The sequence below is a fragment of the Geotrypetes seraphini genome, chromosome 11, assembly GCF_902459505.1.
Source record: "Geotrypetes seraphini chromosome 11, aGeoSer1.1, whole genome shotgun sequence".
NCBI classification, from domain to species: Eukaryota; Metazoa; Chordata; class Amphibia; order Gymnophiona; family Dermophiidae; genus Geotrypetes; species Geotrypetes seraphini.
In genome coordinates, this window is record NC_047094.1 from 959,014 (window position 1) to 971,026 (window position 12,013).

General features: G+C 43.7%; 1 protein-coding gene across 5 annotated transcripts in view; it reads right to left on the minus strand.

The window, feature by feature from the left end:
- Positions 1-12,013, minus strand: part of USP31 (ubiquitin specific peptidase 31) — a 377,558-nt gene that overhangs the window by 323,679 nt on the left and 41,866 nt on the right. For 4 of the 5 annotated variants that reach the window (XR_004536457.1, XR_004536456.1, XR_004536455.1 and 1 more), the window contains exon 3: positions 5,341-5,429. Coding sequence is in view for 2 of the 5 variants with exons in the window: in XM_033914358.1 (XP_033770249.1) it covers positions 5,341-5,429 (89 nt within the window). In the remaining 3 variants the exon portion in view is untranslated. Of the gene's footprint in view, positions 1-5,340; positions 5,430-6,322; positions 6,450-12,013 lie in introns of those variants that run through there. The other variant, XM_033914359.1, reaches the window with a different exon arrangement.

Sequence of the window (12,013 nt, forward strand, 5' to 3'; positions counted from 1 at the left end):
ATCTCAGTAAACAATAATAAACTACTATTAATATTGACTGGAGTCGCCATGCAACAAATAACTCAGAATTGGAAAGACTATACCAAATTAAATTATACGTTCTGGTGGAACTCTGTCTGTCATATATACAAAATGGAAAAAGTAATAGCATTACAACACGGGAACATTCATAATTTCAATAAAATTTGGCAACCATTGACTAATTATTCTAATGATTAGATTTCTTAGCACAATTATAATACTTATATAGAAAAGGGGAGGGACATGTATAATTTTTAGAATCATTAATTGGAAAAAGGGGAGGGATGTATAACTTTTGATTATATATAATATATACTGTTTATAAATTAAGTTGTATTAATGATAGATACAATGATATATAGTAATTAATTATATCACTTGAATTTCAAACATTGTAAAAATTGAAAAATTCAATAAATAAAATTTAAAAAAAAAAAAAAAAAGATTCCAGTGAGAGATTTCTGAACACAGAATAATTTGAGCATGTCTCAAGATACTGTGCTACTTTTTAAGAGGAATCTATCATTTTTCTTTTTTAAAGATTATTTCTTTGGAGGTCCAAGGTATCATATAAACAAAGCTGATATCCTAAAGGCAGACAGGAAACCCGTTTCTAGACCTTCTTCTCTTTAATATATAACAGCAACAAAATAGTAGAGTCCGTGTTAGAGCCCAAAAGAACCTTTCTGAATTTTATCTTAACTTTTATAGTTAACATCCCTGAGAAACCTTCTGCAAAGCCTCAAGTTCAAATTCTTCATCTACGCAGATGACATTACAAAAGTCATCCCACTAACCAGTTTCACACCAGAGTTCCTCACCTGCCTTTCAAGTATACTCAATCAGATAGAACTCTGGATGTTATCCTATAGACTAAAACTAAACCCTGACAAAACAAAATTTTTCCTACCTACCCCCAAAGACAAAATCAAAGACATCACAATTCAAGTAAAAGGATCGGTCTTCCCCCTTGAACAAACCTTAAAAATACTGGGAGTCACACTGGACAAACATCTATCCCTGGAGAAACACACTGATATTACAATCAGGAAAAGCATCTCGGTGCTCTGGAAACTCCGCACCATAAAAAAATACTTTGACGACACTTCATTCCGCCTACTAGTACAATCCTCCATTCTCAGCATACTGGACTACTGAAATATCATTTACTTGAGCTCCATGAAGAAAACTATCAGGAGACTTAGAATGATCCAGAACACCGCAGTCCGCCTCATATTCGGCCTGAAAAAATGGGAACACGTCACCCCTTTTTACCACAAACTTCATTGGCTACCATTAGAATCCAAAGTCCTATTCAAGTTTGCCTGCTTTTGTTACAAAACAGCATTTGGTTTATCCCAAGTTACATCAACCCTCACTTCTCCCTGAATCACAGCAACAAAAACTCCCGCAGAATTCAGCTGTTCGCCTTCCCCTCCCTAAAACTATGTCACTCCAAAAAATTCCTTGACAAAACCTTCGCCTTCCAGGCTGCCAAGCTAAACCCATGGCTAGCCCAAATGGTCCTCGAGGCCCCCACCTACCTCAGCTTTAGAAAATTACTCAAAACTCCCCTTTTCCACAGCCAGGACTCTTAATGCCCCTCCTCAAATAACCAAAACCTCCTCCCCCCCTCTACTTTTTTTACCCCCCCCTTGACCTACTCTCCCCTACCCCTTCCTACCTCAACTACTTCGTTGCCTGTAATCTTGATCAATTGGTATGAACCGCTTGTAACTCTGATTAATTGATGTGAACTGCCTAGAACTCACTGGGTATGACGGTATCTAATATAATAAAATGATAGGCCGCGCATGCGCACTAAAAAAAACGTGTTCCCTGATCCGTCGCGAAAACACGAGTGCGCATGCGCGGGTTTTACGTCACAGCCACCTCACAATACGGAAGTTTCTTCACACGTTGACGATCGCCTCCACAAGCCTTCTCCCAGCCACCTGACGATCGCCTCCACAAGCCGGGACTGAGGTACAAAGACCGCCTCCTCCCCCCCCCCGGGACGAACCGAAAAACTGACCCCGCCGCCCAGGACCCAAGTCCTTTGCCACCCCACCCTTCCCTTCCCGCGGACCCCAGGAGGAGTCGGTTTCCGTATCGTCGTCGCCACCATCCCCCCCCCACACACACTATCCCCTTCACGCGGTCTGACCGCTACCCTTACTCCTTTGCCGCCCCCCCTTCACGCGGTCCCCACAAACCTCTCACCTCTAGCAGCGGCCGCAGCACTCTACACAAGCTGCTTCGCTGCCTTCAACTGCCCTGATTGCTCCACCGCTTCCCTGATGACATCATCAGAGATGCGGCAAATCAAATCAGGGCAGTTGAAGGCCGTGAAGCAGCGTGTGTAGAGTGCTGCAGCCGCTGCTACAGGCGAGAGATTTGTGAAGAGTTTCTGCTGACCAGGGGAGCAGGGAAGAGAGACCGGGGGAACAGGGAAGAGGTGCTGCTGACCAGGGGAGCATGGAAGAGGTACTGCTGACCGGGGGAGCAGGGAAGAGGGACCGGGGGAGCAGGGAAGATGTGCTGCTGACTGGGGAAGCAGGGAAGAGGGACCGGGGGAGCAGGAAAGAGGTGCTGCTGACCAGGAAAGCAGGGAAGAGTTGCTGCTGACCAGGGGAGCAGGGAAGAGAGACCGGGGGAGCAGGGAAGATGTGCTGCTGAGCGGGGTATCAGGGAAGAGGGACCAGGGGAGCAGGGAAGAGGTGCTGCTGACCAGGGGAGCATGGAAGAGGTGCTGCTGACCGGGGGGAGCAGGGAAGAGGTCCTGCTGACCAGGGGAGCATGGAAGAGGTACTGCTGACTAGGGGAGCAGGGAACAGGGACCAGGGGAGCAGGGAAGATGTGCTGCTGACTGGGGAAGCAGGGAAGAGGGACCGGGGGAGCAGGGAAGAGGAACCGGGGGAGCAGGAAAGAGGTGCTGCTGACCAGGGAAGCAGGGAAGAGGTGCTGCTGACTGGGGAAGCAGGGAAGAGGGACCGGGGGAGCAGGGAAGAGGTGCTGTTGGACCGTGGTGGGAGGGAGGGGCGTAAAAATGGGTTTGGAGCTGGGGCTGAAAATAGGGCACATGTGAGGGAAGGAGGCTCTACTAGCACCCGTTAATGTAACGGGCTTAAACACTAGTACAAAAATAAAGTTATTATTATTATTAACATCATCTCCAATTATTCATTATTGAACTAGTAGTCAAAATAATGGACTGGGAACCTAGACACATGCTTCAAAACCCTTTTGCCCCTAGCACTTGAGCAAGCAGCTCTGAATCCAAACTTTACAACCAGTTCATCAGGCAAGTTTCTCGTCTGGATCCTTCTCCTCTACTGCCAACTCCTGACTCCGTCCTTTCTGCCCTGCTGCGCCATATGCCTGGAACAACCTCACTGATTCGGTACATCAGGCTCTGTCTCTGGCAGTATTCAAATCAAGGCTGAAAGTCCACTTTTTCAAAGCTGCATTTAAATTAAGTCCTAACCCTATCAACTTGAAAAGCAACATATTTGTCTGTCATTCTCTCAGTACTCCTCTACTCGCTCTACCTCTTCATCCCTTTGTATTTCCCTACATGAGCAGCATATATTGATTTACCATTTTTGACCAATGTGTCTGTCATAATTAGATTGTAAGCTCTTTCGAGCAGGAGGCATCTTTTGTATGTTTAATGTACAGTGTTGCGTGCTTCTGGTAGGGCTATAAAAATAATAGTAGTAGTAATTAGCTGAGTGGCTGACACAGGCACCTACAGTTTGGTGAAATTTCATCAAGCGGACCTTAGGAAATTGGAAGGCTGGGCGTCCAAGTGGCAGATGAAATTTAATGTGGACAAATGCAAAGTGATGCACATTGGGAAGAATAACCTGAATCACAATTACCAGATGCTAGGGTCCACCTGGGGAGTTAGTGCCCAAGAAAAGGATCTGGATATCATTGTAGACAATACAATGAAACCTTCAACCCAATGTGCAGTGGCGGCCAAAAAATCAAACAAGATGCTGGGAATTATTAAAAAACGGATGGTTAACAAGATTAAGAATGTCATAATGCCCCTGTATCGCTCCATGGTGCAACCTCATTTGGAGTATTGTGTTCAATTCTGGTCTCATCTCAAGAAAAGATATAGTGGCACTAGAAAAGGTTCAAAGAAAAGCGACCAAGATGGTAAAGGGGATGGAACTCCTCTCGTATGAGGAAAGACTAAACAGGTTAGGGCTCTTCAGCTTGGAAAAGAGATGGCTGAGGGGAATATGATTGAAGTCTACAAAATCCTGAGTGGAGTAGAACGGGTACAAGTGGATCGATTTTTCGCTCTGTCAAAAATTACAAAGACTAGGGGACACTCGATGAAGTTACACGGAAATACTTTTAAAACTAATAGGAGGAAATTTTTTTCACTGAAAATAGTTAAGCTCTGGAACGCATTGCCTGAGGATGTGGTAAGAGCGGATAATGTAGCTGGTTTTAAGAAAGGTTTGGACAAGTTCCTGAAGGAAAAGTCTATAGTCTATTATTGAGAAAGACAAGGGGGAAGCCACTGCTTGCCCTGTATCGGTAGCATGGAATAGTGTTACACCTTGGGTTTTAGCTAGGTACTAGTGACCTGGATTGGCCACCGTGAGAACGGGCTACTGGGCTTGATGGACCATTGGTCTGACCCAGTAAGGCTATTCTTATGTTCTAAAGTTTGGAATTAAAATAGACAATTAAGTTGCTAAATTTAGACCTGCTACTTGTTTATTTACATTTGAGCAGTGCACTGAGGCCTGACTGACTTCCCAATCTGGCGGGTGAATGATATGATCTTTTAGAAAGATCAAGGTACCTAATGCCCAAGTTAAGTACCTAGATCTTTTGAATAGCAGTTCCACTGTCAACTAATACCTTATACTGCCTCAGGTACTTGCTTATATTTTAAGCTCTCCAGGAAGATGCTCATGCCTTGTTTAATTAGCTGCACGTCACCCTGGTTTAGGGTGCTATATAAATGCTGAAATATAAAAGGAAATAGTGATCTTGCTGGTTAGTATACAATACAATTTTGCAAAAACAAATATTGATAATTGATTTTTATAGTTTGTATGTTAAATTCTAACAAAGAACTGGCTGCCCACGTGTCCCCCACCAACCCACTCCGCTGCACTGTGAATATATCCTCTGTCAACTTTGGGACCTGAACCCAGATACTCTGCACAAAAGGGCAAAAGACCAGGGTAACTCCCAAATGCAATTATTCAGCACATTTCAGACGGTTCTGAGGAAGGGTAGGGTTTCCAGAAATGCTCTCTTTATTGTTTGAGCTGCTATGTGTACCTGTACTGGGCCTGAAAGAGCTCCTGTACGAAGGACCCACTCACAGGTGAAGGCACTCCCTCTGGGGGCATATCAGCTTCTCCCGGTGGCTGTAAGAATGGGCAAAGTGTCATTCTCAGAACACACCATCATATTCTCAATATTAAAGTAGATAAAAATATGACAAATCTAAACTACTATGGACCTTACACTTGGTTACATTGGGCTGAATATTCAGAGGCACTTCATCTGTATGGGAAGCGTCACTATGCAGACAAGTGTTCTATCTGCCAGTACCAAGAAGCACCATCCAGATAATGCCAGACTGCTTTGGCAGTAATTCATTATCCTCAGGGCAGAGCATGACCATCCACCCAACTCTACTGACAATCAGTGAGATTCAGCCACTATCCACATAGCTATGCACAAAGTCTGACCACCAAAAAGGTTCTTAACTTGAAATAGCAAAGCTACGAGGATAAAGGAGCAAAAAACAGGCAAAATCCAACAAAAAAAAGCAAAGAAGCATCAAAGGGGGGAAGACTGCAAGACGTAGTCCAAAGCAGTACAGTGACTAACTTTTATTCAATAAAGTCCAACATGCAGGGGCAGAGACAAATATATAAACAAAAATAAAAACACAACACATTTACTTCAATCACACAAACAAAATTCCTTGCATTTAATTGTCCTTGACAAGTTTTAATTAACCTTTTCAGGTTTTAAAAAAAGTGTATTGGATTATTATAGATTTTTGATAATTTGACTAAAATGGAATGAAGAGAATGTGATGATTTTATAAAGCATTTTATGTGAACAGTGACCAAACACATTATTATCATGAAACTAATGTGTGCTATGAAACAATGACAGAAGGTTTCCAATATCCATTTCTTTCTGTGGTTTTAGATTGAGGCTATACTATGCAGTATGGAAAATTACAACTTAGGATAGAAGATTATGCAATGAAATTCTACAGTATGATAAGAGATTAGGATCTTACCTCAGTATTATATTCTTATGTTCTTATGTAATCTTCTCTCTCGTAAATGTGTCTAGTGGACCTGAACGCCAGGGTCTTCTATCTGAACTAGCAAGTTGCTTGCAGAAAACTGTCAATCATGTTTTCCAACTCCACCTTCTTCCTAGGGAGCTGCTCCTGCCTTCTCAGTTTGTACAAAAGCAATCAAAAAGCACTGCAATAAAAGATACAGGAAGGAGGAAAACGGGGAAAATCCCAACACAATTCTGTTCTGCTCTGTAACAAACATAGTAAACAACATTATAACATTCAAACATGCAACCAGCACTGATTATGCTCGTAGCTACTCGCATGACCTGCTATCAAGCAGAGACTTAACTAGACTGTATGGTCATGAGGATTTACCTATGCATCATCATTTTTTTTTCATCCTCTAAGGCAGAAGGCATGCAAAGCCCATACACAGAGTGGGGCTTCAAAACCACTAGACATCTACAAGAAAGATTACCGAGGTAAGAACTTAATCTTTAAAAACATAAGAATAGCCTTACTAGGTCAAACTAATGGTCCATCAAGGCCAGTAGCATATTCTCACAGTGGCCAATCCTGGTCACTAGTACCTGACCAAAACCCAAAGAGTAGCAACATTCCATGCTCCCGATTCAGGGCAAGCAGTGGCTTCTCCCATGTCTCTCTCAATAACAGACTATGAACTTTTCCTCCAGGAAATTGTCCAAACCTTTCTTAAAATCAGATATGCAATCTACTTTCTTAAAATCAGCTACGCTATCCACAACATCTGGTAATGCCGTTCCAGAGCTTAACTATTCTCTGAGTGAAAAAATATTTCCTCTTTTTTTCTAGTGCAATGTGTCTAGTGGTCCTGAATGCTAGAGATGTATTAAAGTTTATTAGGTGTTTATATATCGCCTATCAAGGTTTATCCAAATGGTTTTACAATCAAGTACTCACGTATGTATCAAAACAGTCTCCAGAGTTTAGGGTGGGCACAATGAGCCTGCTTTCAAACTGGAGGATCCGAAAGCGGCATCTTTCCTGGCTGCTCTATCCAATGCTATAGAACCTGGTAGACCATATAGTCGCTCTAAAAATCTTCTCAGGCAAGATTGCCTTAGTCTCCACCCAAGAGGCAGCAAACCCTCTCGTGGAGTGTGTTTTCAAAGCAATCAGTGGCTGTTTACCACAGTCCACATATGCGTAGGCAACGGCCATTTTAGTTAATCTGGAAAATTGAGACCCTAGACATCGGCCTCCCTTTCTTGACATGACTGGTCAAAAAAAAAAAAAGGTGATCCAGAAGGCGAAAGTCATTGGTAATTTTGAGGTACCGAAGCAGCACTCGCTTATCATCCAGAAAATGCAATGTTTTATACTTTAACTCAGGAATGGAAAAGGTCAAAATCTGGATCAAGCACAAACTGGATCAAGCACAAACAACATCAACGCAGGAATGGAAAAGGTCAAAAATGGACGAAAACTGTAACAAGCACAAACAACATCAACACAGGTGCCATAAGGCGGTAAAAGGGGCCAAGAGAGACTATAAGGAAAAAATAGCCAAGGAGGCGAAGAACTTCAAGCCGTTCTTTTGATATATTAAGGGGAAACGACCCACGAAGGAAGCGGTGGGACCATTGGATGACCATAGAATAAAGGGAGCGCTAAAAGAGGATAAAGCAATTGCCGACAAACTGAACACATTTTTTGCGTCTGTATTTACCGAAGAAGATGTACACAGCATACCGGAACCCATCAGGCTATATGCTGAAAATGAAGACGGCACTCTCTAAAGTTGAAAGGGGATAGATTCCGTACAAACTTAAGGAAGTTCTTCATCACCCAGAGAGTGGTAGAAAGCTAGAACGCTCTTCCGGAGGCTGTTATGGGGGAAAACACTCTCCAGAGATTCAAGACAAAGTTAGACAAGTTCCTGCTGAACAAGAACGTGCGCTGGTAGGGCTAGTCTCGCTTAGGGTGCTGGTCTTTGTCCAGAGGGCCGCCGTGTGAGAGGGACTGCTAGGCATGATGGACCACTGGTCTGACCCAGCAGCGGCAATTCTTATGTCCTTATGACCCTGTAGGGCAGAAAGCAGGCCAGCAGACTTCCTGATCGATGTGGAAGGACGAGACTACTTTCGGTAAAAAGGATGGAACCATGCGTAAGAAGGGCCCTGCTTCCGTGATCCTAAGGAATGGCTCCCTGCAGGAAAGAGCTTGCAACTCGAAAACTCTCCTCGCCGACATAATCACCACAGGGAATACTGTCCTGACTGTAAGATCCAAAAGGGCAGCCCCCCCATAAGGGCTCATATGGAGCAGTACTGAAATCTTGCAACCCGATGTTAAGGTTCCAGGAAGGGAAAGGAAAACCACAAAGCCCCTTTAATGAACCAGGCGACATCTGGGTAAGAGGCCAAGGAGCCCCTTTCCCCTCGAACTTGGAATTGGCCACCAGGCTACTGGGCTTGATGGACCTTTGGTATGACCCAGTAAGGTTATTCTTATATTCTCTCCTGCAAAAAGCCCAGGACTACTAAAATTGGAGCTCGCTAGAGTTCTACATCCACTGCACACCAACGCTGAAAGGACTTCCAGGCCTTAGCATAGGCTGCTACTAGGAATGGTTTCCTATTTCTAAGCTACATGGTATATACCACATCTGAATAACACTTGCTTGTCAGAGCAGCTCGCTAAACTGGCTAAAGAGCCATGTCGTAAGCCCAAAGCTTTCCAGGTTCATGATAGGAACCAGTCCTTGAGTGAAACGATCCACTTGGACAGGAAGTCTGAGGCCTTCGTCTCTCTGGAGACATGGTCTGCAAGACCAATCAGGTGCCACTATGACTACCATGCCGGAATGGATCGCAAGCTCAGTATAAAATCATAACAATGGGAACACATGCTTTGCGGGGATGGGGTGGGGGCAAGGACCAAGCTTGTGGGAACAGGGCCAAGCTCAAAGGGACGGGGGCAATTTTTTCCCCCATGTCATTCTCTAGAAGACACAACTGCTGCCTTAAATCCTAGGGTCAAAGTTTCAAATAGACACTTGAGAAGCAAGTTCACTTCGTAGTCCCGAGGATCCTTTAACATTATCCCTCTTTTACCAGGAAGGAAGGTTTGTTTAGTGACCTGCGCCACCAGTGAATCCACTTTCAGCTTAACAGCTGCTGGAAATCTGGCGCTATTGGATACAGCTTGGCCATAGTTTTAGCCACTCAAAGGTATCCCTCTGGCGACTCCCAGTGGTCAGTGACCAGCTTAATGTCATCTGGATGTGAGGGAAAACACAGTAAGAGCCATAATGGCTTATAACTGAGAATTGAGAAGAGAAAGAAGGTGGAAATAAAACTCAAAAGGGGACAGATCCAAGATGGCCACTGAACAGACACACTGAGAGCGATGCTCCGGACCGCAACGGATATCTCACCTTGTTTCTGGTAGCTTTGCGGCCCGATTTCCTGTGGAAATGCCGAAGAGAAGGGGCAGGAGCGCAGCTGGTGCCTCGCAGCGCTCGGATTTGCCCTCCCTCGGCAGGATAGACCAGTGGTTCCCAACCCTGTCCTGGAGGACCACCAAGCCAATCGGGTTTTCAGGCTAGCCCTAATGAATATGCATGGAGCAGATTTGCATGCCTCTTACTTCCATTATATGCAAATCTCTCTCATGCATATTCATTAGGGCTAGCCTGAAAACCCGATTGGCCTAGTGGTCCTCCAGGACAGGGTTGGGAACCACTGGGATAGACGATCTGTTGCGGCGGATGCAGGGAGCAGCCCGTTAGGAGCACCCGGACGGAGCGAGACTGGGGTTGTCTCTCCTGGGCTTGAAACCACTCTAAGCTCCGACTTGAGAGCCCCACCTCCGCAACCTCGGTCAACCAGTTCTCCAGGGGCAGAGGAAACCCCGGAGAAGGGGGAGGTCCTTTACCCAGAGGCAGCCTATTCTAACTTGGAGACTGTGGAAGCAGAGTTTCCTGATCAGGGAGCAATTGCAGAGGGGACCCAGGAAGGACAAGCAGTCGGAGGTGGATTCCAATTAGATTCAAGCCAGGACAGCTCTTTTTCTCAGGACAGTGAGCATTTCTACACCCAGCAAAGGTTTTCTGAAACCAGCACAAGTGACTTTAGACTCTTTATGGGATCTGATAGCAAATTTTACTCAAACTATAAGTCCCAATTTCCAATACATAGAGGGAAAATTGATTCAACATACTAAAGAGCTGAAAGACTTAACAGCGGATTTGGCAGTCTCTAAGACCACGACTCAAAAGCTTGATCAAGAATTGTTAACACTCAAACATATACAAGAGTCCCTAATTAAGGATAATACTAATCTCAGGAAGAAAGTGGAGATACTTGAAAATAATTCTAGAAATAATAATCTGAGACTTATTAATTTTCCTAGAGTATCTACCGTCACCCCTAGGGAAATGTTAAGGAGATATTTGATTGAAATACTGCAAGTTCCTGGGGAATCTTTACCACCATTTACTCAAGCGTATTATTTACCAAATAAAGATGGGGCTCAATTGCAGTCTAAAATATCGGAACAAACACCATTGAATGTTTCTGAAATTTTAGAAACATTAGATAGCGAGACTGCAGTACCTTCTACAATGGTTGTGACTTTAGCTCTCACAATAGATAAAGTATGGTTATTGAGACTTTTCTTTAAAAATAAACAGAAAGAGTTTCTTGGATGTAGAGTACAAATGTTTCCTGATTTTTCCAGAGAAACTCAAAAGCGTCGTAGAGAATTTCTACTTTTGAAATCTGGAGTCACTTCAATGGGTGCGACGTTTTATTTGAGATACCCTTGCAAGTGTATCATTTGTTACCGTTCAGTTAAATATGTTTTCTTTGAACCTTACCAGTTAATTGCTTTCCTGGCTTCATCTCGATTGGATAAAGAGGAATCAGCAATAGCTCAATAATTTCACAAGCTGTTCTTTAATCTCAGTTTGTCTGAATATGCCAACTTCAACAATCTTTATTTTCCTTTCTCTTGCTTAATGTAATCTTGGATCCTCCTTTTTGAGGAGTGGGGTTATTTGAAAGAATTTTCTTTAGTTTTTTGTGACCTATATTGTTTATAAGTAATATTTAAATAATCTACTTTCTGTACAAGTGAATACTTGAATATATAATTAAAAGATGCATATATGTTTGTATTGAGCACCATGGGGTGCCTGGGTATTGGACTATGTTGTTGCATCAATAAAAATTGTTTGAATTATAAAACTCAAAAGGGCAGAGGCCCTGGACAGCCGACATAATGTGGAGTCTTCTCCTGATACAGGGTCGCCACCATTTCTTGACCATTATCCTCCTGCACAGAAGAAGACTCTGCCAGGGAAATTAATCCTGGGATAAAAGTGGCATTAAACCAGACTCTCTAAGATGCCAGTTTTTCAAAGACTACCTCATTACTAAGTATGGCAACACTTTCTCCTGCCCATTGCCTGATCCAGAGCAGACTGTGGACAGAGATTGTATAAGCTAAGACTATACTCATAATTCTGAGCATATTGTAGATAGCATGTCACATAATCCACCACTGCCAGGACAACAGAGAGGCAACACGCTTCCTCCACGCCTGGATTCTGGCGTAGCATTTTGTAGCAGGCTCACACCACAAAGGATGCTATGACCACTGCCCTTAAGGCCTAAAAGCCAGCACCTCAAATTG